Below are 27,519 nucleotides of genomic sequence, written 5' to 3'. Positions count from 1 at the left end.
TTACCTATTTATTGAGTTTATTCCAATATGAAATGAAATGATATCATGATTAACCTTCAAAAAAAAATTTATTCATACCATCATCAAATTTTATATATTCTCTTTCTAACCATGATAAGCTCTCCCTCTTAATTTAATCAAGTTTGAAGTTCCAAACTAAAACCATAATCACAAAAGAGAAATGTTAAAAGTTGAAAATATAATTATCCGAATATATAAAAATAAACATATATGAAAACTTTGTTTTTAAAGTTTGTATCATTTATGAATATTTTCTTCAAGTTTTATGTAGTCTCTTTTTTTTTTTAGACACACATCTAAATGCATGCATCTACAGATATATTGACAAAACTAGTTTACATATATAGAAGTTAGTACAAAGGTAAAGTCTAGCAAATATTTCATCTTAATTAAAAGTTTCAACTTTACATCATTAAGAATGGATAAAGTTTGGAACGCAAGGTCACCTTAATTTGGAATGAATTTCTATGCATGTAACACCATAGGATGGATACTTTTTTTTGGGTCCAATATGGAATGATAAAGCTCTACTACACATAGGTACATATAATACAATGCCCACCAACTAACTCTAGAGGAGTTGTTGTTGAAATGATCAACCACCGTTCGTTTGTTTAGATAATGCAACTGCCAATGCATCTCTTCCACAAGCATTTCTCACATTTAGATCAAGGCAAGATTAAACAATGCTGGTATATAACCTCTAAATGGTTCTAATTATAGTTTTCTTCTATTGAAAATAAAGGGAGTGGAGACAAGAAGAAGATATGCATGGGTATCATTATCCCTTTCTGTTCTCAATTTAGGGACAGAAATAAAAACCAGTCTCATCCATGAGCAGGTAGAACTTGTAGTAACGTATTTTAAAGCAATAGCTAGATAGGATTTAGATCATATCAACGTCCAACAATCATGCAATGTGTTAGATTTCCGTCTGATCTACAACCACAATATTTGTCATTTTTAATGTTTTAGAAAAGTAAGCTTGGAACCTGATGGAGATCTCTAAATCTATCATGCAATAAGTTAGATTTCAGTCTGATTTACAGCCGTGTTTGACATTTTTAATGTCCTAGAAAAGTAAGCTTGGAATTTGATGGAGATCTCTAAATCTATATTCTGCAAAATTTGCGTCCGATATACAAACTCATTTACTATTTTTAATGCCCTGGAATGGGAAAATTAAAGTCAGCCTGAAAGAAATGTTGTAGAGATCTCTGTATCTACCTTCTGCAAAATTGTTGTTGTCAAGCATTTCAGAAAGGAAAATGTAGAGTTTATCTTCGTTTAAGTGAAACGGGATTTTGACCCTTGTTCCATATCCAACTTCATGAGACGTGTATTTTGAGTTTAACTTGCGGGCGAAAGGTTGAAAGAGATAATTATCACATTTGTTTTTCACATCACAGCAGATTTTAATATTTTATTCGTTTGGATGTCGCTGTGGAGCCAAAAAGGGCGTGAAAGCAACAGCCGGAGAAAATATAAATTTGAAGAAGAAGGAAAAAAAAAAGGTAATGATACCGACAGACAATGAAAAGGAAAACCTCAAACGAGGCAGAGATACAGCGAACAATAATTTGTACACCGGCCCCCCGCTTTATTTTTTCAGAAGGAAAATCCAAGGCAACACACAGAACAAGGAAGACAATAAACAAACTCATGTTCTTACAAACAGCCGCATTAAGCTTAAAACCAAATCAACGAAATTGGGATTTGCTTAGGACGTACGTCGAACAGTTTGGTCTAAGATTTTGTTGAAAAGGTTCAAATACCCCGTCTCGATGCCAGGGGATGAAAAATAATGCGCAGTTGAAAGCAAAAGTTAAAGATAGTTTCATTTTTTTTAATAACTTTTTAGAAATCAGAGTCTGGAGAAGTCCAAATAGAGGCCGAGAGCAAACGCCTGGATTTCCAACCTAACACAAGCCTGTTGTTGGCCAACTCCTCGACGCTGTAACCATCATTGAATAAGCCCAGCAGAAGCTTTGCTTGACAATGATTGGCAAAGCTGATGTTGACAGGCTTGAATCCCACCGCCGCTAACCATTCTGACCAAGGACAACTCTCTTCCTCTCCTCGGGTTCGATAAATCCTTGTCAATGATCCGGCTATTCGAGGTCCAAGAAATACTCTTTCAACCAAGGCCCTAGCCCGGCCCTGCATAGGGAACCCGGCTTCTAGAGAGTCGTACACGGCGGAGTAGTGGTGCAATGAGTCCATGAACCGCCCCACGAACCCCCCATCTCCAATGGGTCCGACTTCTTCTTCCACCAGGGTCACCAACCTTGGATCCAAGGTCTTGGCCCCAGTTAAAAAAGAAGCGACTGAATCAGGTGCTCGATAGCTAAAGTGAGGCAAGTGCAACATACAATTGATCACCAAGGCCTCTCCCCTAACTAATTTCACAGCTGACGGTCTGAACGTTTCATCAGAGTCCAGCCTATACTGATGGAAAGAAAAGGGCTGCCCGATGGAGGCTGCAAAAGCGACTAATCGTCGACCAGTCTCTTGAATGGTCCCAATTGATCGCCGGCCGCTGCCGCTTCTTGATAAAGCCGTGATCCTGAGATGTGGGGCTGGCGGTCCGTCCTTCCTAGACACCAAGGCTTGCATCAAAGACGCCCATTGGATCCCCTCCATGATGTCATAGTCCACTATGTGGATCCTCCTGTCATGCGCCACAGCTTCCAGGATTGCTTGATTGGCCGTGAAGTGACCAAATTTAACATAAGGAGACATGTCTTGCAACAGCTGAAAAGCTGCAAGCACGTCCGTTTGATGATGCTCGTCACGGTGATAGTGAGGCCCATTGGTTATGAAATGCTTCCCATGGCCACCACCGGAGCCTTCCAGTAAACCCTGCAAGGCCTCGGTAAAATAGGCCGCCAACCTTTCCATGTTGGTTCCGTCATTGGGGGACACCAACTCCTTGAGCCGAACCAATATCACCCGAGCCAGTTCACGGCTCTTGTTAGCCCCCGTTAGTGCCTCGGCGGCGGCCATCAACAGGTGAACCAACCTCAACCCTTTGAAATCCTCACGGTTCGATTCTTCATCAGCAACCATCGTATCAATTGAGACGGAGTTACTCGTTTCATGGTCTACTCTAGCTAGCTCTATCCCTGTTCCATCATCCATCATGGACTCAATGAGGTCTTGAAACTCATCACGCTCGCTAGATAACGAGTCCCAATCAACAACTGGCGATCCCCAGTCGTTCCATGTACAGGCCAGGTCATCGTCTGTAGTGGTGGTGGTGGTGGTGGTTGTGGTGGTGCTGTAGCTAGAAAAGTCGACCTCGAAGGCGTTGTCTATGGCCATGGCCATGGCTACTAGATGAAGAAGGACTTCGGGTGTGTCAGGTTTATGTGAAGGTGTCCAATGTTTGGTTTAAAAAGGGGGTTTGAGAGAGGAAAGAGCTGGAACAAGAGACACTAAAGGTAGGAAGTTACTTGGGCTATTAAAGTTTTAATTAAGGGATTATCGACTAAGATGGACAGCTCGCAAGGTTGGTTTGGTTTTTATATACACCCCACCCCAGGGTCTTAATCACTCTTTTTCAATACTTGTATGAAACTTTTTGCCCTGGATGCCCACCTATTTTATGATTATTGTTAAACAATCTTCTACAAATATTTGCATGTCTTTTTCCATGTGTTCCACTTGGGAACAATAAGCACCTACTGAGTTACATCATGGATGACCATACCTAGAATATGAAGGTGGATTGTAACATCAAAGTTTGGGGGGCGCCTGGCGCTTAATATTGAAGCCTTTTTTATCTAGGGTTAAGGTAGTAACCTCTGTTTCTTATATATACTTGGCAATAGCAAACAAGAATATTAGTTGGTAAATCACCAATGACAAGTTCCAATTAGGTTTATGGTTTATGATTAATGAAAGCTTAAAGCATGGAAGTCAACAGTGTCATTAACATGATTGGTGATTTATCCAAAATGGATGGAGCTGATCACTAGTTAATTTGTTTATAAACTTCTACCCACCAGCCACCATGCATGTTCTCATCGTCCTGCACCCTCATTTGCAACACTAGAAGTCAACATTTTGGAAATATATACCACTTTTTCTATTCTTTTGAAAATTCTTTTTTTATTTGAACACAACACACACACGCACACACTAAATTAGACAATAGTATAGAAAGGAAGTGATAGGACATACAAACAATTTCTTTCAGAGATAGAAAAAGGAAAAACTGATAAACCCTGGGGGGGAATATAAAGAAAAGTAAAAGCATAGGCACATGACAGCAAAATCTTCCAACCTTTAGTGGAACGGCAGAAAGACAAAGAATGGCCAATGATTTTGCGTAGAAATCATCAAATTGAAAGCTCAGTTGCAAGAAAAGGCTTTGGACAAGGTTTTAACCTTACACTAAAACATTATAATTCACATGCATATATTTCTGGCACTTACGAATCAGCGAACCAAAAAAGCGTCCCAGGAAAAGGAAAAAAGTTAAGGACCACAAAATTCATTTGACTGGTCTCTCTTTTCTTTATATATATATATATATATATATATATATATACACATATATTTTGTTCAGACCATGTCATCATTTTCTGCCACGTCATTTCCAGGCCGGCTCCACTTCTAGTCACCTCCTCCAAGTTCCCCCACCAGCATGGTTCGCTTTCTTTGCTCCAGGAATGTTTGCTATTTTACATGGTTGGATCACATCGGGGAAGGGCTCCACCTTTGGGGAAAATTTTTTTAAAGTCAAATATCTCAAATTGATGAACATGATTGGTTTGTTGAAGCACATTAAAATAGGATGCATGTCAAAGGTTGGCAGGGGTGAGGGGATTAAACGTTTTTAAATGTCAAGTAGTTATATATTGGCTTAATTATTAGTACGTAGTAAATGATTTCTAATGCACTATGGAGGCCGGATTAATTTATAGGTTATTTGCAAGTACAACGAGAAGTGAAAATTTGACCAAATTAATTAATATAGACAACAAGTAAAATTAAAACCAAATTTCTAAGAAAGATGAATAGTAAGAGTCTTTGAAAAGATACTTCGACTTAATTTGGAATCTTAAAATTGTATCTTTAAGGGAAGGTTAAAATTTATGAGTTGAAAAGGATTATCTCCCATCGTGTAACTCAAACTTATATAAAGATATTTCTATATACTCAAAGAAATATGTTAAAGGAGCAAATCTTATAAATTATTTCATTCACGTTAAGAATATAACCAAAGAAATATGTTATTGGGGTAATCTAAATTATTTCATTCTCCAAAAGATACCAAAGTAAAGATATAATATCTAAATTCCACCTTTAATTTTAGCACAAAAATAGAATGGTTAAAAGACTCACTTGGTGGACCACTACTATAATCATGAACCCGAAGTCAATCCATCAGATGGCTACTACCATAGTTTTTAACTTTCAATCAGGTCGGCAGTGGAAAGTTCCATTGCTTAGTCAAAACTCAAAACTCTGTCGGATAATCCTACGACAAAGATAGTGAAATTCCACAAGTAGGAATCAATCAAAATGAATTATACTTAGATTAATCAGTAATTACATTGTAAGTGTGCGCTGTGAGTTTCTTGAGCTTTGTTATCAATATACCAAAACAAAGTGTAAATTTTCATGCATTTAATAATTAGTGGGAAGTCTATATAAAAAACTAATTACGTCTCTGTACTGTGCAAAATCAAAGGGCAAAATGAAAAAGTTGCATAATAGAGGGGCATTATTTAATGTTTGAGATTATACAATTATATATATATATATATATATACACGAAAAGCAGATAAAAATATTTCATTGAAAATATGAAAAAATTAATTTAGTCGAAATTATTTTTAAAATTTTTTATTATAAGAAATCGTTGGATTTTGTCTTAATTAGAAGTTTAAAGAGTTTTCGTACGTTTAGAAAAGTTTATAAAAAGAACCGCAAAGACAAATTACGATTGCGGCTTAAAGACGTGGCAGCAATAGGGCGGTAGATTGGAAGGGCCAAGTATTAAAATGAAGAAATGGCCGGCAGTTTGCGAAAGAAACGGACATGTCCGTGAAAGCGAGGCATCTCCTAGTCGGTCGGGTAGGCGCCACATACTAAGAGCAGTTCCTGTTAGGACGGCCAGTAGACCGGGGACAAGTCAAAGTGGCCGTTAGTCATCAACTACTTTTAAACTGTTTACGACAGCTTACACTCATTTCTTATTATCAATACAATTTCTTATTATCACTACAATTTTACAAAAAATACACATTAATCCTTTACTTTTATAATTTGTAACTCTTTACATATATTTTCTTTATTTTTATCTCCATACTTTTCTATTTTTTTACAAATAATTTTCTTTTTTTTCTTAGAGGATTTAAGATTAAATTATAATATTTTTATTTTCTGATTACTTAAGTATTGATAGATTAGTAAGAAACATATCGAAATTTCAATTATTTTATAGCTATATGAGGAGAGATTCAAACTTTGTATCTTAATTTTTAAAAAAAAATTATAAAATCTTTATCATGATATATGATATGTAATTCACACTAAATATTATCTATATGTGTATAATATGAATGTCACTATTAGGAATATGTCATAGTTTCGCATATTTATATCACCAAATCTTGTGCATAAAAGGTGTTTTTTGTCTTAAATATAGAGTAAAAGCTCTAAAATCATAAATTAATCTTGAGTCTTGTACTATAAGTGTTTCCCTAACTTTATACATGTTGACTTTAATTGATTAACAGGCTTATTTTTCCCCCTCGTCATATCTACAGCATTTTGAGCTAATAACAAAAGGTGATCATGAAACTTTCAATTCTGCATTTTTCTTTTTTCTTTTTTTTTATATATGTACTTATTTACTCATTTTTTATGATTAAGATAAGTGATAACAATGATGGAAGGCAAGATTATGGTATAATATTTAAGGAAATCTTTAAATTATTTAAAAAATTTTAAATAAATTCTTATTTTTTTATTACATACAATTAAGTTCTTGTACTTTCATTTTTCGTATTAGAAAAACTTTTATAATTAATGGTTGAGTAATTTTTTTTAGGTATGATTGACTAATTATTATTAATCAAAAAGTCACTTATCATTTTATGTCATTTACTACTGATGTGGTATATTGTCATATTATAATGAATGATGACGTGACATATTGATATAATATTATGACATAGTGATGTAATATGTTCACTTTTCATATCAACATCAAATGACAAAAGATATTTTAATTAATGATAATTAATCAATCATTAATAATAATAACTTATTTGATACTTATTGTGCAACAAAACAAATAAAATTTAATTAAAATTTTTTGGATAATTTAAGAGATTTTTCAAGCATTACTTCCAAAATTATCGATACTTATTTTGCTCATGGAAGTTATGAGACAATACTTAAATCATGCTAGCTTATGATCGTCTAGTCAAATGAACCATTCAATTCAAGTGAAATCGTATGACTGGTTCAGTTGTGAATTTGCAATATCTCAACAGGTTTAAACTGAGACTTCTAAATTAAAATATTTAAGTTTTAATTTTTTTTAAAAGATCGTATTTTATAAATATTAATTGACAATTAATTTTATAAATGTCAATTCGAGTCTACTATTCAAATTTTATTTATTAAAATGTGTAGGACACTTGATTAGGTATTTTTTCAAAGCCAAAGGTATCTCACTTTTTTTTTTTACTTTTTGGATACGTGAAAAAATATTAATTATTTTACTCTTTCTAATTAATTATTATCATTGTTCAAATCCACCAAATACCCATCACCGTCCATGGAGAGGCTGATATGGATGATGACGAAAACCACCAGAATTAAACATTCATAATTCAAGTCAAAACACTCCACCATTGGCCCAATATTACCAAGCACATATGTGCTAATTAAACAATATCTAAAGGAATATTACTCGCTAATTTCACAATATTTAAACACCATAGTTTGTCAACTCTAGTCATTAAAAATGTGGTCCAATAGATATATTCACTCGTATATTCCTAGTAAGAGATGAGATTCCATTGTCTGTTGTAAAGACCAAGAGATTCCCTTTCTTTAAAAATAGCCTATGATTATCAGTACACCAGTAGTACTACTCACTCCTTCAATAATTCATTCATCAACTTTACTTCTCATTAGGGTTTGAAAATTTTGAGTTAACCGCAGCTTTTTAAGCATCTTAATTTATGCAGATATATAGGTGCCATCATTTGATTTTCATGTCATATTCTGTATAACAGATTATTAAGTTGCCAAATCGACAACTTAAGAGCAAATGACACAGAAGTCTTATAACCTCGAGATCTTTAGTTCAAGTTTTATTACATGTGGATTTGGTCTAATATGTTTAATTTATCTAATTATATTCTGGTTTTATAGATGGTTTGTCTTTTCAGTAAATCCTAGCCTGAACCCGATGCAAATCTTGTGCCCTCATCACTCCTCCCTTGTGATTAGAATTGTTGCTTTAAATGTAATTTCCATAATCAATTAGTCTATATATATATATAAATGGAAAGAGATCTAAGTTAAAATTAAACGAAATATTCATAGGGTGTAATCGAACCCCACGAGAGCCTCTTAATTTTTTACCATTGAAACAAGTTTGCAATGATAGCAGCAGCATTTATTAATTTGTAACTTTGCTTGATCACGGGTTTGTTCTCGTTATTCTGATCTTGGTTTGGAATGAGTGATTACGAGGGCACTGTGTATTGAACAACCGGCAGATCAATGCAGCAAGCTGTAGTAGTTAAAAATATTTAGAAAGACGACTTTCTGGAACTTGCATTTACCTTTGTCTTTCTTCTTATCTTTGGCTTGACATTCATTGAGCCTCAAGTGTGCTTCCGAGTCATTAAAAAATTGAGTAAACACCTTTAACAAATGAAAGGTGATTGAAGTGATAAACAAGTAGTTTTTTATTTTTTATTTTTGCCTCCATCCTTCTGGGGTCATTATAAACAAACAACTACGGAATAAACTTTATCGATGTTGGTCACAAAAATCATGACATGTTCTAGCTTTGTGCTTGTTCCAATTGTTTATTTCTCAGCATGCTTAATTTTGCCAGTTGAAATTACTAATGTTTATCACTTAAATTAAAACTCTTAGTACATGAGTAAAGCAAAGTGGAAATATTCATGTAACGAAAACGAAATCGAAAAAGAACTTTTACTAACAGGTGTTCTCAAGACATTTTATAAACTTAGTTAAGATATTACTTACTGTAGTTGATAGTTAATACGATGAATTTTAATATATTTTAAAAAATATTATTTAATGTAAACATTATATACTCGTGAAAAGTACTTCAGCAAACTAAAGCATAAGCCAAACATCATCCGGCTCAAGTTAATTTCATCCTAAAAGCCTAAAAAAGCTCAATCAAATTAAAAAAAAAATCCCTTTTGTCCAATTTCCATATCATTGTGAATTAAGAGTACATTTATATGATTACAGTAGTTTGCCACCTCTGGAAGGTTGATTAAAAGCTTATCTCGTTTAATTCAAAGTACTAAATTTGTTCTTTCTTTCCTTCCTTTACATATTGTTTGTCTTGCTTATTTATTTTTCTTAGCTTTTAGTCTTCGATCTTTCTCGACGACAAGTACATGAATTCCAACAGTTGGCTGAGTTTGCCGACCTTGATAGACATGATGCCTCTTGTGTGGAAGTTTGGGACATTTCCCATTAACTAGAAAGAGAATGTGTACTAGTTCTTTTTGTAAGATTGTTTATGTTAATATGCAAAGCTTTGGTAAAACAAAAGCCAAAAATACTTGCAATTGGAACAAAGTTGATAGTGACGCACTCTCTAATTAACTAGTTAGACTAAGTAATAGATTAGCAAAAAGCTTATGAATTTAAAGCAGTAGTATATAATCTTGGAGACCAACCAGCAGACTGTTTCATTGTCTTCCACGTGGAGCGATAATTTCGAGCTAATCTTGTCTCATAATTTCTTAATCTTAATTAAACTTGAGCTTAATCTTAATTTGGTTTCGTCTTAAATATGTTTAGCTTACGTAATGCCTAATTATAAAAAACTTAACAGCAAAGGTTAACGAGGAAGCATAAGTTAAATTTGAAGGCCAGTGACGTCAGTGTGCCTCATTTGATCTATTGCTGAATTAGAAGAGTAATACCAAGAGAGACATAAATTAATGGAAAAATTAGAGGCCTAAAAGTGGGCTACGATTGTCTTGCTTAGAGAGAATCAAACCAATTTTTTATTCAATAATTTTTAATTTTAAAGATAAAAAGGGTTTGCTAATGGTCTTGAAAGCATCATTAGGGATTAAATTATGCTACTAAGACAATGACTTTATTGTTAAAGAAGGGGCAAATTGGAAGGGTTACAGTTAGGGGCAGGGCCCCAAAGGGAGGGTTGTTTGATAGAGTATTGTCTTGTTCCTCTTCTGATGGTTTTGTTTTTGGATGTTTAGTGGCAGCGATTTCAATGATTTTTGGTAGCTGTTATTTTCTTTCGTCTCAAAGCTAGCCCCAACTAGCTACGACTATTGCATGAGGAGGTAGCTGGAAACGTCGGGGCCAAGTGACCCATGCTTTAGATGGTTATCATTGGCAGGGACTAAGCTGAATGAAACATTAAGTTAATTAATTATTTAATTATCTGCGGAAAGCTTAGTCTGAATTATGAATAAAATGATATTTGTGTATAATAAACATTATATTTAAAATCAAAATTGTGATAACATGACTTTCGTACTCAAAGAATAAACTTCAAATCTCTCATTCTTCCAGAATTAAAAAAAAAGAGTTATAAGTAAAGAAGCTTAACAAAATTATATATATAAAATAAGAAGAAAATTTTTACTTAGTTATTTGATTTACTGATGAATATATATTTATAAAAAGTAGAATTCAAATTTTCTTTTTTTTTTTTAAACTTAAAAGAAAAAAAAGTGTTGAGCTGAATTGTTATTTCCTTTATGGTGCCAGGGGTGGGCAAAGGCCAACAAAGCAAGCTAATAACTAATATTGATGTGAGAGTTTTAATCACATCATTAAGCATTAATCCACTTTAACTCTCCTAAGGTTAAGGTCAAAATATGAAGTAAGATGCATAGTAATTAGTAATTACGGCAGCGCTAAAACTATGGGCTTGAAGTTGATTAATTGGTCTTTGGACCCAACCTAGTACGGTGGGGCGGGTGAGTTTCTGCCTGCATTTTACAATAACGACACCAAGAAACTGGACAGCACGTTGGGCTTGGGCCCAATCTACAATAACCCTGATGCTTTCTCTCCTGAAAACCTAAGACAATCTGGAAGAACTTGTAAGGCTTGAAACTCTACGCAAATGCCACAGGCAGTTATAACCCTTGCTCACCAAAATGTTTGATAGGGAACGGCATAGCCATTCACCCATAGGATCTTCGAGAGAGGTTTAGTTGACACTTTGCCATCCACACTTGTTGATGACAGTCCAGAGAGATGCACGTTATTTCATCTTTCAGATATTACCTAGTTGGCTGCACTGGGCAACAATCTCTCATCAACCATCATTCATTCTAACATATTCAAACAAAAACGATCATTCATTTTTACACGGATAGCTTGCCTTGAGTTTTATGCTTACAAGACCCGTGAAATTTATGGTAATGTAACTTAACTCTATCTATGTAATTGCTATATGTCCCGAGTTGCGGTCTAAGCAAGCAAATGCACAATCCATACGGACCATAGCTACAAAAGCTCACTTTAAAAAGATTGGGGTCTCTTCTTCCAGAATCATTTTCGGACCTTTTCCAAGCAATAATGTTACCAAGAAGTAACACGAGGACTACGACTTCACATGCTCTTGATGAGACCTAGATTGCTCTTTCTCCTGACTACCAACAGATGATCCTCCTTTTTGGTTTAGAGCGATTGAGATGGCTCTGGCGGCTGTAATTGCAGAATCTCCCCTCTTGACAATTTTCTCAAGTTCTGCAACCTTCTCTGACAGCAATCTAATATTTGTGTCAGTGGACTGAACCAACTTGTTTGCAGTTTCCAGAGCAGTGCATAGCTGGAACAACCGAGGAAACCAATTTAAATGTCAGTATGATTAAAATTAACCTCTAATTGTTAAAACCAAACAGAGGATACAGGATGCTAGAACAAGAGCTAAAGTCAACAGAATTGATGCTCAAACTGATGCAATGTAACCAGTATTCATTCACCTGGTAAAACAATAACATTATCGTAGTCCCCTAACAGATTCCTGTTTGCCTATATCCTTGGTAATGCATAAACAGAAACAATCAATTTTACATATGCTTTAAAACAGATAATCTATTACCTTTAAAGTTAGAGCTGTCCATGAGTGGTCCGAACCAGAAAGTGCCTCATTCAATTTCTCATAGTTTTCCTGAATAGAACCACCAAGGGCTTGTCACAACAAAGAAACGAAGATGTATATGTGTAATGCCATAACAGACAGACACATACTAAGCTTTCCATAAAAACACGAGGAAGTGATCATTTTAGCATTTTTACCGAGTCATCCCATATGATATTCAAAACTCCTACAAACTGTTTCCCATCTCCAAACACTTTATAAACAAAGCAATGATAAACGAAACTTAAATGCTTTCTCATCATGTATTAGGGTGAGTTCAGAGGTATACAATAAAGTCTTTGACCTGAAAAGTCCTATGCTTTAAATTAACACAAGGATGATTATATGATGAGAAAATGTTATGGTTAACTTACCAAATGCAATGCACTTTCCACAGCAAAAATTCAAACAACTAAAACAATTTAACATATTCAAGAAAAAAAAAACCCAAGGAAACCATTTTGCCTCCGGGAATCAAATATGAAATGGATTTTCCTTTGACATTTCAATCTTGAGGTAATGAATTCCAAAGTTTTAATTCAATTGCTAAAGTTTAGACTTTTGCTACAACTCATTTTGTTATAAAAAAAAATAAACTTTAGAAAAATAAAGGAATTAAAAGCTTTTCAATTTGGGATCTGCCCTATTTTCTGGTAAATGCAGAGGAACAAAGAATGAACCTGGAAGAGTTTGGTGAGGTCCAAGGATTGAGGGACATCATTGGCATCAAAAATTGATGATGATGGTGATGGAAGAGTGGTATCATGGTGGTGGAGGTGGTCTGGAGCTGCACCGGATTCATCCCCCACGTCGCTTAGCAGATCCCCTATGGTAAGCAAAGGCCCTCCAACTCCTCTCATCTCCTCTGTTTTCTGTGCTTTCTGCCTCTGTCTCAGGTTTTGTACATGTTTTATGGGCTTAAACCAATGGACTTCAGGCCCATTACGGGCCCGTTTAAATTTTTATCTCGAAAGGAGCTGAAAAACCCCGGCTTTGTCTGTGGTCGTTGCATCCTTGGGAAGGGGAAAGCAAAGCAGTCCTCTGATCAACATTTTCTCAAAGTGATCAGTATTCTTATCAGGTAGGCTTCAAATCTTTTACCTTTAATGGGTTTAATTTTTTTTTTGAAAATTTAGTGTTTTGATGTTTTTTTTTTCCATTTCTACTTCTTTGTGATTTGCTGGTTTCTCGGGTTTTAGGGGATTGGCTTTCATTATCTCTAATAATAAGTTCCATTGATGGCAGATAACGAGGGGTTTTTTTCCCCCTTTTTGGTTTACGTGCAAGATCAAATAAGCTAGGAGAGGAAGAAATGGCTGGCCAAGAGGTTAAGCAGCTTGAGGAATGCTCAGTTTCCAAGTCAGTTGCTGCTCTTGTTTTCCTCCATATTTTGTTTTTTTTTTTTTTTTATCTAATTTAACCTTGTTATGTTTTGGGTCCTAATTTGAGCATGTAGTGTTTGAAATATTTCTTTCTTTTTTTTTTTTTTTTGGGGGGGTGGGGGGGGGGGGGGGGGGGGGGGTGGGAATAGTTCTTGTTATTAGCTTATAGTTTGGTTAGAAGTATCTTAAACAATGAATTTAGCAAAATTATAGTAGCACTGGCCGTGGACATTGGGATTTATTCATATGAACCTCTATCTATGGCTCTTAGCCTGGTCTTTAGGAGAATTCAGGTAGGAGCAGGGGTGTAAAAATATTGTGCTTATCCCAAAGATTTGATTTTAGTTATTAGTTTTAATTAATAAAAGTGGAAATCCAGTGAAAAGGCTTTATTGACTAAATTATCGACCAGCATTTGTTACGACAGCTTATAAAAAGACTGATTCACAGCATATTGAACCACTGCTGATGATATAGGGTTGCATGCACCTGACTGAAAATATCAAAATTGTTGAAGTGCCATTGCAGCCCTTTTAAACCAATCTACTCGGCAAACCATTTAGATTCATTTTCTGGATAGATATAGAGTTTTCCACGTGATAGTACTTAACCTGAGTTTTATTATTTATTTCCGTTCATGATGTCATTTCAATTTTCTCAGCATGGTAGCCCGATCTCCTGATGCATTTCCTTTGCTTATAAGTTTTCATAGATATATTGTAATGAGTGTTATTGTATGTGTAATATCTGCAGTGCATTGGGCACATGGGTATTTTCAGTAGCAGGGGCTTTGCTAGCAATTCCAGTGGGGATAAAGAGGAAATCTTTAGCACCCCTTGTGTTCTTTGGCACAACTGGTACAATGCTTGATATCATTATGGGAATCAGTGCTTGTGAAAGGGAGCACGCGGAACGCCAAATGAAGCTATTAGAAGCCCAAAATTCTGCAGCTGATGATTCTTCGGTTTCAGAGTCTTAGATGGTGTAGATTCACCCCTTTGGATGTGCTTTAATCTGCCTTTCAAACTCGCTTGGGCGGTACAAGAGACCTAGCGAATTATTGTTTATAAGTTGGGTCACTTTTTCCTTCTCTTAGTTGCATGTATGGCTTTGGTGAATGAGAAATTGGCACTTTTTTCTTCCAGGAATGTCTTGGCTCTATAAAGAGCTTCTAACTTTTACTTCAATTTTCAGAATCGCCTTAGCTTCTCCCAATATGCAAAGAGATCCATTATGCTGCTATTTGTTATCACTTGAACAAGGCTTCAGGTTACTTGAAAACAATTTTATGCATTCATCATAAGAAAGCCATGTATGCAACAGAAGTAAAATTAACATTGACTTCATTCCAAAGACCAAATGTTTTTGAAGCATGGAGTAGACACAGATATCATTTCAAACCTCCCATTTTCTGTATCAAGGCTAGCATTTACAGCAACTTCAAATTTCAAAGGACTGTTCTTTCGTTGCTGCAGCAACATGTTTAGAATTACTAACCAAATTAGAAAGATGTTTATGTTTTTATTGCATCGTTGGTTTTGCCCACTTTCCTGCTTCTTACGTGCATCTGATGGGCAATAATCCGCATCACTTGTTCCAGCAGCTTTGGGAGAATTACTGGTGCCTGTACCACGAGGAACCCTCCTTTCAGTACATCCTGGATCAGGGTTTTTATCGCACTTGTACTCTCTATAGCATAAATAGACCCTTTCAGCCTTGATGTTTCCAAACAATTTCTCTGCTGCATCGTTTTTGACCAGTAGTGGCATGTGTTCAGATTCATCCCATACATATAACTGCAATCAAAGACAAACCAGACCATGGAAGGAGAAAGAAACCCAACAAAAAGAATCAATAATTAGCATAAACAAAATACACCAAGACATTGTAAACATGACATGCAAACAAATATAGTTTTAGATTAGGTTTTCACTACACACAGAAACACGCACCAAGACAGAAACACACAAGGCATACACATGACCAGAAATGGAAATAACTAAAAGTGCTAATCCCAAGAACCCAAACTTTTCATCAAAGCTTAGGGAAACATCAACAGACTTGTGATTCTTGAAATAACAAGTGATGCCACAAACTTGACCACATGTATGTGCACTAATCAGAAATTCAAGTTTCTCATTTTGATAATTTCAACTAACAAATAATGAAAATAATCTTTAAATGATATGCATCCTTCCAAACAATTACTTTTGCTATTTTCAGAAGAAGCTATAATTTCAAAATTCAGCAGACTGTTCAGCTCAATGCATAGAGTAATATGAACTGTTCTTCTCTAGAAACAATCTTCAACTATTTCAGCAGAAACAATGAGGTACTTCCATTGTCACAGAGAATAGGAGTGTTATGTGCAGCCAAGTAAGTGCAAGAAGAAACCAATACCATACAAGGCCTATATATCAAGCTGACTGCATGAAGGCGATCTGAGCTTTTCTCACAATAGAGTGGAACAGAGTTCTTCCCAACCGTAGACCTGATACAGAGTATAGAGACATTGAGCATCATATGAATTCAATACATGAAAAGCAATGCAAGAAATTTGAAGATAATCCCCATACCCCTGCTCTGGATCCAATGGGGAACCACATAGCCGGCAGCCAGTGCAAATAAGATCTTCTGCTAAATTATTGTCTCTCGATGTATTTAGTCTCCCGCTGATGAACATATTTTCAGTCTCAGATTCAGCAATGGGCCTCCAAGTAATTGGCAGAAAAATTTCGCCCACAGATGCACTAAATATTGCCTTACAGTGACTAGTCAGGCGCAATACTTCTGAAAGTGAGGGGCAGTCTCTAAATTTATTCGGCTCCGGCAGTTTCCAGTTTCTTGAGAGCTGCCTACTCTGCCGTGAATTAAGCATATATATTACTCAAAACATTTAGAACAAGTAGAGTAAACTGGAAAAAAAAATGAATATAACATCCAATTTAACAGTAACATAGAAGAGGTTACAGAGCTAAAGATAAATAAGCAAAGGGGAAAAAACATGATCATACATCTCCCACTCATCAGCAGCCTAGTTTGAAAAAAGGTCAAGAAACTTCTCAGAACGAAAGGTATTAGGAATTTCACTAATGGCGCACATACAGACATTCACTGATATTCAAGTATGAGGAATTTCAGCTCGGTTAAATTAAATGCAACAAGATATCGCAAAATATTATAATGAAAGCCATGTTAGCCAAAAAAGAAAAATCAGTTTATTTTCAAATTCCTTAAATAGCAAGTAAAAGAATGACATGAAACTCGCTATAGGGTATAAAGGAAAGGAATGACTACTTGACAGTTATTGGCTTCAGCATTGTTTAGAGCAGAGTATCCAGTTCGCTGCACCCATTCTATAACCTTCCTAAGCTTTTCTTTCGCTGCTATCCCCACTCTACACTCTGCTACTAATTCAACTGAACCTACAACAAATACATGAACACAAGGCTCCATTTCGTAAAAGAGCTTCTATTGTCCAATAATTGAACACAAAACCTCTAACATATATCTAAAAAACACATTTAAAATTCGAACAACAAACCCAGTATTAAGATTAAATTCAGACATATACCCTTTGAAACAAGGGAGTTGTAAGGGTGGACTAGACGGTGTAAAGATGACCAGTCGACAGTTCTCGCCTGGAAAATGTCTCGAAATTTGGTAATCTTGACATCTGAAATTATTAAAACACAAATATAAATCAGTACATACTAATAGTATGAGAATTTAAATAGAAGGCTTAAACCCTAAAAGAATCCTAATATTATAGTCAATTATTGAACTAAGCTCCTCACAGTTTATTGTATTCAAACTAGCTCTGAAATTTTAACTTAAGACTAAACAAATTGAGATGGTCATGTGGCAACTAAATCCATTCATCAGGTTGCATGTCAGGTGGGCGAAAGAAATTCAGTTGGCATCAGGTACAACGGTGGTTAAAATACTCTTGACATTAGGTATAACGGGGTTAGAGGCAAAAGGAGCTTATTTGGTTCTAAATCAAAATTTAAGGTGTGATAATGTAATAAAAATTACAAAGGTGAGAGATTTTTAGGATTGACAACTAAATAGAACGAAATATAGTACGATGTAGAAGAGAAATTACTCACTTTGTAGTAAGACGACGTCGCCGGCAACAACCATGGATCGCATTTCTTTCTTCCATAAGGTGACGGAGAAAAAGGGTCGAGTGTCATCGCCAACCTGAATGTCGGTCCTGATAATTTCTCCGCCTTTGGATAATTTATACTGTCACCCATTACCCAACAAAAACAAATTCGAGCAGTAGTGTTAAGAGTACAAGTATTGAATTGATAAAAGTAAACAACAATGGAACTGAGAGAGAAATGGGAGGAGACCTGCAGAGGAGTGGAACGATGGACGAAAACGAGAAGCTGGACGAAGTGGCCCACGTGATGAGAAGCTTTTGAGAGATCGATCAACGGTCCGTACCACGATGTCATCGCTTCTCACTGTCGTTCTGCGCCTCGCCTAGGATGTCCATGTCCCCTCCCTCCTTAAGGTTTTCTATTCTCTTTACTTTGGGTGCCATTTGGCGCGTAAAAATTTGATGAAAATTCTCAACTTGAAAAAATAAAAAAATAATAATAAACTTGCATTTCTCTAATCCTACATATACATATATATATATATATATTAGCATTTTCACTAATTTAAAATATTAAGATTGATAATTATAAGTAGAGATTTTCCTTTCTAATATTTAAAATTTGTTTTTATCTTTTTACCTACTTTTTTATCCTTTACCAAAGACAACCAAACAAAACTTAGCCTTCTACCTTAGTAAAAAATGTGTGTTGTTTTTCAATTTTGTCTCCAGCCAGCCATTTGAATGGGCAATGGCCATTGAGTAACATACAATCAAGTGTTTTAAGATTTTGGGCATTTATTTATCTCTCTACCATTCTATTTCTAACTAATATTTCCCTATAGCACCCAAGAAATAAACACGGTGAATACAAGCAATAACAAAACTAGATGAGCACTTTATTTTGCCTCCAGGAGAGAGACACCGCGTTATTCAACGCAAATCTAAAATAAAGTGTGTCACATACTGAATAAAACTGTCTCAAAGTAAAACGCAAAAAACAAAATAAAAAAAAAAAAAAAGAATCTGAAACAAACTAAATTTCGCCACCCAAACTCAAAAAACTTTTGGGCTGCAGTCCGATAAGATCGAAGGGAGACAGCATAGAATCGACTCCTAAGCCCAGTGCCAATGCTCAGTGTCGAGCGATATAAGTTACTACTGGATATCGGATGGAACTCGCCGATAAAAACGAGGGCCAATTCCAAAGAGAGCAGCTTTTGTTAAAAACAGCCACTAAAAGGGAAAAACAACCACCAGAACCCCACCGTTATCTACACCTCCCAACACATGTCCCAGTGTCAACACATCAAGCGTATAACCAAGACCCAGTAATTCTAAACCATGGGTTTTCTTTTCTTTTTTTTTTTTTTTCCTTTTCATAACCTCTATAGTAACTATACACTAATTTCTTATCTACAACAGAACCTGCTCATTCCACACAAAGCTCTGTTATCTATGTCTCCCTGAGGTCATTCAATTCAGTCGCAATACCTCACAGCCTTCTCCACAACATGAGTTACTTCAAATATGAACTCATGTATAAGCGCACTCCAATCTCAAGGGGTCCATCATCACCACCAATTGCATATAATGCCACAGGAATTGTTGAAAGCAGACGCACCGTTAGAGGAAAAGTTCCAGGATCAACCCAAGATTTTGAAATTGGCTCTGAATCTGGGAATGCCACCCCGTTATTCCCCATGCATGTTGCATCACAGTCATCAACACTACCTGTTTCCACACTTAGATCATAAGGATTCACAACCCATGCAACATTTCCTAAAGCCATGTAATGCTGTAGGCCACCTCTCTTGAACACTCGTCTGTGGCCAGATAAATTAAGCACCAACGTTGAGGTAGACTCAAGCCATTCTACATTTAACCCTTCAACTTCATCATAGTATATTCTTCGCTCAATCTGAAAGCACAACAGCAGGAGCATTGAAAAACCGAAAGAAAAAAACATGCAGAATATGAAAGAACTAAGAAAATAAGAACTAAATCACTTACAGCCAGCTTCTGGATGTAAACAGACATAAATCTTGGCCCCAGTCCCAATACTCTAGCATCAGACAAAAAAATCTGTGGAAAAAATAATCGAAAGGACAAAAAATATAGCATCAGCCAAAAATGCAAACATACAGACCCCAACAAAATGATATAGCATTAAAGAAAAACAATTACTACAAAAGTTTCACAATTTAATTTTCTACACCAAGTAGTCTCCTATTAGAATTCCTTTACTACTTCATGTTAAACTCTTAATCAGGTTTAACATCTACAAGGTTAAAGCAAAAGTATTAGAAACAGGCCTGAGGATGTTTTATAAAATGTTTTATAACAGCAAAACTAATGTTCAATGATAATACAAAACAAACCATCTAATTTCTCGGAAAATTGCACTTAGAATGACTTTAGCAGGATCTTTTTTTTCATTTTAAGAAGATAAAAGTCAAAAGGCATAAGATAACAAGCAAAGATGAGTTTACAAATTTAACTGGACTACAAGGAGGAAGTCTCATAGCTAGGACAGTTTAGCACATGGACCAAAATATAAATCTAAAAGTGGTAGCTGCTTATAGTACAAATCGTAATAGCGATGACACATTAAAGAAAAAAAAGTTTCAATAACATAAACAAGAAATGTAAAATATACCTCTTTTTTCTTCAGCAAAACCCACATAGAGAGTTTCTCACAGGCATCCTCAGCATGCCTACTGGCCAGCTTTCTTTCATTGCTATATGCAGCAACATCAGCAAGGAGTTCAGGGGAAGGAATTCCATGATTCAATGCAGCAATTGATAATGCTTCTTTCCCTTGTGGAGAGGCTGCAGCCTCCTTGTCAAAATAAATTCCAGTGAAACACCTTCTTAGCACTTCCTCACCATTGTTGACTTTAAGCAACCCTCTATGCTTTAGATACAACTCCTCAGCTTCAATTACAGCAGCCAATGTCCGATGTACCACAATGTCTGGATACCGACGTAGTGGTGAAGTAAAATGTGTATAGAGAGGAACAGCCAATGCATAGTGACCCCAATCATTCAAATTATCTTTTAACTCACCACTGCAGAAGTAAGTAGCCAATTGCATCGGTTTTGAAGCATATGAGATGAGAATATCGAAAAGAACAGAATCATCCTTGAGTTTTTCCCTTATTTTCTCCAAGGATTGATGAAACTGGCCAGAAGAGGAAGTATCTAATGCTAGACCATTTTTGTGACAAAAAGCTTCAAACTCTTTGAGCTTTCTCATATTAGGTTCAGGATGCCTCCGCAATAATGCACTAGCTGGAAAAGCTCTCGATATTACTTCTGCAGCTGTCATATTTGCCAAAAGCATGAACTCTTCAATGAGAAAATTTGAATCCATCCTCTCACTTAGCCTGCAATCATATGGAACTCCACATTCATCAAATAAGTAAACAACTTTGGAGCTTTCAAGCTGTAGAGCACCATCATTAAATCTTTTCCCCATCAAAGTTTTTGAAATTTCATGAAGACATTTAACAGATCTAACAACATCAGTCCATTCAAATTGGCCATACAACTGCGGATAACCTTCTAAAGTATTAAATTTCTCCACATCAATTGTCCCTTCGATTATGTCTTGAGCATGCTGATATGAAAGCTTACAACAAGACCTTATAACTGTACGGCCAATCCAACGGTCCAAAACATCCCCCATGCTGTTTAAGTCCCAGAATATAGAAAATGCAAGCCTATCTACTCCAGGATTAAGCGAACAAAGCTTTTCTGAAAGCAATGATGGCAACATCTGTATCTTCCTATGCAACATGTACACACTGGTTGATCGAATCTGAGCTTCTTTGTCTAAGGCAGTGTTTGGCAGCACAAAGTATGACACATCTGCAATGTGTACACCAATTCTAAAAGAGCCATTTGATAACCTTTCAACAGATAAAGCATCATCAAGATCAGATGCAGTGGATGGGTCAATAGTAAATACACACAAGTCTCTAAGGTCTTTTCTACTTTGAAATTCCTCCATTGGGATTTCCCAAGGAATATTCGGAAGACAAGAAAGCACTAGAGGAGGAAAATCAGTACACAGGATTGCATTTTGATATAGGATCGCATTGATCTGTGGTTCCAACTCACCACCCCGTCCAAAAGAATGAGAGACACGAGCTTGTGGAAAAGGACTTTCTGCACTCCAATCTTCAATTTGAGCAGCTACCAACTCCATCTCAATTGTTTCATCACCATCTTCCAACCTTTTCTTTATGCGGTCTGGTAAGTCTCTCACATAAACAATCATTTTGGGAAATCTTGGATCAGTTGGGGTCAATGTAACATACTCACGGTCAAAAATTGCCGAATTTTTCTTTGCATCTTTTCTATAAAGTTCTCGATAAGAAAACCACTGCTTAACATTAAGAAAACCAACAATAGCATCTCGTCGAGGAGACTTTTCAACAATTGCTACAACCCTCCCAGTTGGTCGTTTCAGGGAAAATTGACTAGTCATGGCAGCCAACCTATCCACTGAATTCATGCCTTCATTCTGCCCAGGAAAAAAACCCATATGCGATGAATCTGAACTAGATTGGTAATGCCCATTAACATTATTGAATGCTGCCGTTCTAGTCATTCCTGCCTCATCATAAACACCTTTCTCAAGGAGTACTCCACTTTTACAATGAGCATACTCACAATCTGCATCTACCTTACCTTTACCCTTGTAGCTATTACCAGCCAGTCCATCGACTTCTTGGACTAAATTATACTCTTCTACCTGTGCAGAATTGTTTGAGGACCCAGTTGACCCTTTCATCTTTGTCCACAATCCCAAAGGATCAACCTTAATAACCACAATATCTCCCTCAACCTATGAGACAGAATAAATAGATTGGCAATTATTAGACCCATCCCGTATAAACTAGTAGGCTAAACTACATGTCAAAGTACATCAGAGTTGACAATTAACATAAAGAACACAAGCCCAAAGAATTTCATACAGCTCTATTCTGTGAAGAAACTCCACTGATGAGAACATCTGTAGGTACCCCGTCAATTTTGCAATATGCCTAGCAATATAAAACATTCTTCCATGTTAGCATGCAAAATTAATCATGTACAAAGCGTCATAAAACAAAATGAAGTTTAGCTATCACAAACCTCAAGTCGATTGTGAGCATTCACACGAAACAATGCTTTAAAAGCTTCCCCTTTCTGCAAAAGGGTTAAAGAACAAGTGATCAAGAAACATGCACACAAACAAAACTTGTGAACCTCCCAGATAGACCATATATATGCATCCAAAAACCATTACAAACTACAGAGAATTAAATACATATATTGATCACTAGTTCTCATTAATTATTTTTTACTCAAGCTTAATTGTGCAATTTTATACACACACACACATATATAAATACATATGAATATGATCTTGGGTTACAAAATAGCAGGTAGCTCTCCATCCCTCCCATCCCAAGATTCGAACTTAAAACTTCATAGTTGAAAACTCAAGTTCTACCCTAAGGTGTCCCCTTGGGGACTTTAAGAGCTGTTTTCTTAAACTAATTAATTTCAATACGAGTTCTCTAACTTTTAGGATGCATCACTTTCTTATAGGTTGTTTTAGTCTTGTAGAACAAAGAATATTCATTAATAAAAAACTATTTTTAAATTTTATTAACAATCAGATGGTATAAAAGGAAATAGATTATAGGAGCCATTTTCGAACAAACCTCTAATGCCTTGTTTACAGCCTCTATAGGCCAATATGGAGCGAACAATTCCTTTCGAGCAAAACCCTCAACCTGGTGGAAAGGAAAAAAACCATCTATGCACACTTTAGATGATCCTGCCAAGGAAATTGGTTCAGGACACGACTTTGAAAAAGTTCTTCCACCAACATCATCATCAGCATCACCACAACCAGAGCCAACTTGTTCATTTATATGCATCGTAGGCATGGAACTAAAAGCAAAATCGGATGCTCTACCAGGAGTCTGCTCATTCAAAGCAGTCTCCAATCCTTGTTGTTTTGATGAAGAAGAAGAACTCATAGATTGTGTCAAACTTTTTGTTTTGTCTCCATTTTTCAAGCTATCCGATGATTCCACACGTGCTTCATTCACTGAATTACAAGATAAATCCCCACCAAAAAAAAAAAATCAGGGGACCAAAGCCAAAATCCCAGTTCACTAATCTCACTTAAATCAAATTAACCATGTAATAATGAAAACCACAACAGCATAAACAAAATTCACTATACTTCTAGAAATAGACGGCAAAAAAATAAACAGAATTCACCATAATTCAGAAATATCCAAGCAAAAAAAAATTCACTAGAATCTTTAAATACCCAGTAATAGCACAGAAAAATCACTGTAATTCTTGAAATACCCAGTAAAAAAATTACAAAATTCACTAAATTATATAAATATCTAGTAAAAACACTTAAAAATTCAGCTTGAATCTACAAAATAAGGTTTCTATCAGAAAAACTCAGTATCCATAATGACAGAAAATACCTGAGTTATGTTTGGATCGACGATTAGATCGGCGTTTCTTCTTCTTCTCCTTATCAGCATCCTCCACCCTCTCAACAATCATAGATTGCTCCGCAACGCCGCTTCCACCCCTCATAATTTCTTTTATAAAAATTAAATAACCAAAAAAAATCAAATTAAAACCGAAAGAAACTTAACAAAACGAAACAGAACTAAAACCCTAGATCATATAAAAACTCGGGCAACTTCCGATGAGTTAAAAAATATTACGGAAGGAACCGAACCCAAAAAAAAAAAAAACAAATTAAAGGATTGAAATGAAAAATTACGGAAAAAAAGGAAAAAAACCAGAGGGAAAAAGAGGGGTCAGGGTTTTATAAGAAAGTCTCTAGAGAGAGAAATTTTTTGTTTTTTTAGAGAGAGAGAGAGTGGAGAGAGATAATGACGTGAAGATTGGTCGGCGGAAACATGGGGCGCCGACTATCGATTCCTTTGTCTTCCCTCTTTCCTCACCCTTTTCTTTTTTTCTTTTTTTCCTTTCTTCCCCTTTTCTTTCACTTTCTTTTCCTTTTCTTTCCCTTTCTCTCTCCCAGTTTCTTTCCTTTTCTCTTTTTTTTTTCCTTTCCTCAATTTCTCGTGGTGAAGGGGAGGAGAGAGTGGAGTTGGGTGAGGAGTTCGGAATGCTAGATCTTGTTACGCGTGTCCGATCACGAGTGCTTTTTAGTCGCTACGAGTTAATTAATTAATTACTACTAATTTATTTATTGTCGTTTAACAATGGAAAAAGAAGCTTTAACAAATTAAAGTTAGGTAACTTTGTTTTTGGCAAAAACAAGATGGGTTCCAATAATGACATAACATAATGGTGGGTCTAATCGCATTAATGCAACATAAAGTTGAGATTCGACTTTTAGAATTACTAACAAAATTAAAATATTAGATAGGTGACATGTAAAATTATCTACACTCTTTAATCTTTTATTGTGCATTATGATTTACTTAATTCATTTAAATATTTTATTTTTTCTAATAATATGTGAAATACTTTTAAATTACAACAACCATCCATTTTATAAAAAAAAAAAAAGTTAAAAGCTGTGCTTATTAAAAAAAATTTAAATAAATTTTTATAAATAATAATTAATTAATTATTATTAATTAAACTATCAATTATTATTTTATTTCTTCATAATATTAACAAAATATTAATATATAAAGTAAAAAATATCATATGATTATGTTATCAAATTAAATAAGTATATTACATCATCATCAATTATAATATGTTAACATATCACATTATCATCAATTATTATATATTAGTATAACACGTCAATATCACGCAATATAAAATCAAAAATAATATTTTAATTAAATTAATTATTAATTATAAAAATTTATTTTATTCAAAAATAAAAGCATAAAAGCTAATTTGGTTTAAAATATAAATATAAAAATATAATTAAATATTAAAAAATTATTTAATTTTTTTAGGTACTTTAGAATTTTCTTTAAAAATTTTTATACTAGATTTTTATTTCTACTTTTACTTGCAATTTGAATTTAATCTCATAAAATTTATTTTACAAATTCGACTTCATGCGTACCGTGTGACGATGAAAAAGAAAATGTGCAATTAAAAGAGGCAAAGAATATTCAATAATTCCCAAAACAAAGTACAGTTGTACGAATAAAATTAAGTACTATCTTTATCCACGTGATGGATGGAGTGCAGGAAAAGTCAATTACGTCTTCTCCCAACATTGTTTTGCAAGTTAACTAATGAGTATTCACTTCTCTAAGTTTTTCCAACAAAATTTCAATTGATTTTTATTACTTATTAGCATCTTAAATTTTAAATTTACACTCAAAATCTTAAAGCTAAGAATATAATCACTTGACACCACCAGAGGAAATGATGATATTATTTTTGTTTTTCTTCCTTTTTTTAAATTTTTTTATTTTTATATAAACATATTATTAACAGTTCGTTTGATAACTGAAAAATAATTTATTAAAAAAAAATTATATAAAATATTTTATAAAAAAATTATTATTTTTTGTTATTTGGATAAACCGTCAAAAATATTTTCTATTGTTTGGATCATTATTAAAATGATAAATAGGAATTGATTACAAAACAAAGGTGCTATTGAATTTTCACATTAAAATTAAAAAAAGAAATGAAAATGAGAAAAATCAATAATGATATTTTTCAAAACATTTAACTATATATTATAATGAAAGTAAGATCTAATTTAAAAAAAAAATTCCCTCTCTTCATTTTTTTTACTATAACATTATAAAAATACCAATATTTATCAATTATATAAAATATCAAAACTCATATTTATAAATATTTATTCATTAAATGATGATCATTAAAATATTTTTGTTATAATTATTGGTAGGATTTATTCAAATTATAAATAAAAATATTAATTGCATTGAATGATTTTGTTAATTATTTTTTATTTTAATAATATTGAATAATTTAAATATTAATAATTTATGTTAAAAAATTTTAAATTTAAATATTAATATTTTTAATTTTTTAATATTTAAATTAAATATTCATATTTATCAAATTTATTATGCTAAGTTTAATACAAGAGCAATTTTTCTGTTCTTTAAAAAATGTCTTAAGGCTCTTAAAGGCGTAAGACATTTTATGTAAAGCATAAGACATTTAACGTGATCAATGAATATTTTTTCTTTTAATTCATAAAATGTTTCACATTTGAAATAAATTTTTTTATTTTCTAAACAAGTATAAGTCTCGAAAATGTTTTTTCAAAAATATTTTACATCAACTCTAAATTGTGAAATAATAGTAACAATGTAATGTAGTAGTATTATATATTAATCTAAAGAATTATCCTAAAAATAAGAATAAAATACAAAAGTACCTCTAAACTCTCTATATATACACGTCACTATGTTTTGAAGGAAAAAAGAAAGATAGGTGACGATTGGATAATTTTTTAATGCACGTAAAACAAAAAAAGGTTTGATTTATAATAAAAAAATATAATTTTCTTATAAATAAGTTTTTTAATATCACTTGATTCATAATATGATATTTAAATATTAATTAATTAATTATATTATTGCTTTGTTATGGGCCGTACGTAGCATGCTTTA

At 34.3% G+C, this 27,519-nt stretch overlaps 5 protein-coding genes across 5 annotated transcripts; 1 reads left to right on the top strand and 4 right to left on the bottom strand.

Moving 5' to 3' along the window:
* Nucleotides 1–1,591: 1,591 nt before the first annotated feature.
* On the bottom strand, nt 1,592–3,612 carry LOC18592298 (GRAS family transcription factor). The gene has a single exon (XM_007018940.3). The coding sequence runs from the start codon at nt 3,349–3,351 to the stop codon at nt 1,879–1,881; it is 1,473 nt and encodes a 490-aa protein (XP_007019002.2). The 5' UTR covers nt 3,352–3,612; the 3' UTR covers nt 1,592–1,878.
* Nucleotides 3,613–11,561: 7,949 nt separating this feature from the next.
* LOC18592297 (histone-lysine N-methyltransferase) lies at nt 11,562–13,277 on the bottom strand. Its single transcript, XM_007018939.3, has 3 exons — nt 13,075–13,277; nt 12,356–12,424; nt 11,562–12,082 (listed from the first exon to the last, which is right to left on the bottom strand). Exons 1-3 carry the CDS (start codon nt 13,252–13,254, stop codon nt 11,855–11,857), a joined length of 477 nt encoding a protein of 158 aa, XP_007019001.1. The 5' UTR covers nt 13,255–13,277; the 3' UTR covers nt 11,562–11,854.
* Nucleotides 13,278–13,345: 68 nt separating this feature from the next.
* LOC18592296 (uncharacterized) lies at nt 13,346–14,993 on the top strand. The gene is made up of 3 exons (XM_007018938.3): nt 13,346–13,475; nt 13,640–13,753; nt 14,530–14,993. Exons 2-3 carry the CDS (start codon nt 13,707–13,709, stop codon nt 14,753–14,755), a joined length of 273 nt encoding a protein of 90 aa, XP_007019000.1. The 5' UTR covers nt 13,346–13,475; nt 13,640–13,706; the 3' UTR covers nt 14,756–14,993.
* Nucleotides 14,994–15,091: 98 nt separating this feature from the next.
* LOC18592295 (uncharacterized) lies at nt 15,092–18,317 on the bottom strand. Its single transcript, XM_007018936.3, has 7 exons — nt 18,138–18,317; nt 17,889–18,027; nt 17,351–17,452; nt 17,074–17,201; nt 16,353–16,636; nt 16,177–16,267; nt 15,092–15,572 (listed from the first exon to the last, which is right to left on the bottom strand). Exons 1-7 carry the CDS (start codon nt 18,240–18,242, stop codon nt 15,120–15,122), a joined length of 1,302 nt encoding a protein of 433 aa, XP_007018998.2. The 5' UTR covers nt 18,243–18,317; the 3' UTR covers nt 15,092–15,119.
* A 441-nt stretch (nt 18,318–18,758) lies between these two features.
* Nucleotides 18,759–25,064, bottom strand: LOC18592294 (Ribonuclease II/R family protein). The gene is made up of 7 exons (XM_018125779.2): nt 24,397–25,064; nt 23,608–23,999; nt 23,033–23,086; nt 22,873–22,941; nt 20,547–22,742; nt 19,901–19,972; nt 18,759–19,808 (listed from the first exon to the last, which is right to left on the bottom strand). Exons 1-7 carry the CDS (start codon nt 24,509–24,511, stop codon nt 19,407–19,409), a joined length of 3,300 nt encoding a protein of 1,099 aa, XP_017981268.1. The 5' UTR covers nt 24,512–25,064; the 3' UTR covers nt 18,759–19,406.
* Nucleotides 25,065–27,519: the final 2,455 nt, after the last annotated feature.

This window comes from Theobroma cacao, chromosome 8 (assembly GCF_053813885.1).
Source record: "Theobroma cacao isolate CCN51 chromosome 8, ASM5381388v1, whole genome shotgun sequence".
In the NCBI taxonomy this organism is placed as follows: Eukaryota; Viridiplantae; Streptophyta; class Magnoliopsida; order Malvales; family Malvaceae; genus Theobroma; species Theobroma cacao.
Note: the sequence above shows the minus strand (reverse complement) of the source record. Positions and strands in the feature narration are given on the sequence as shown.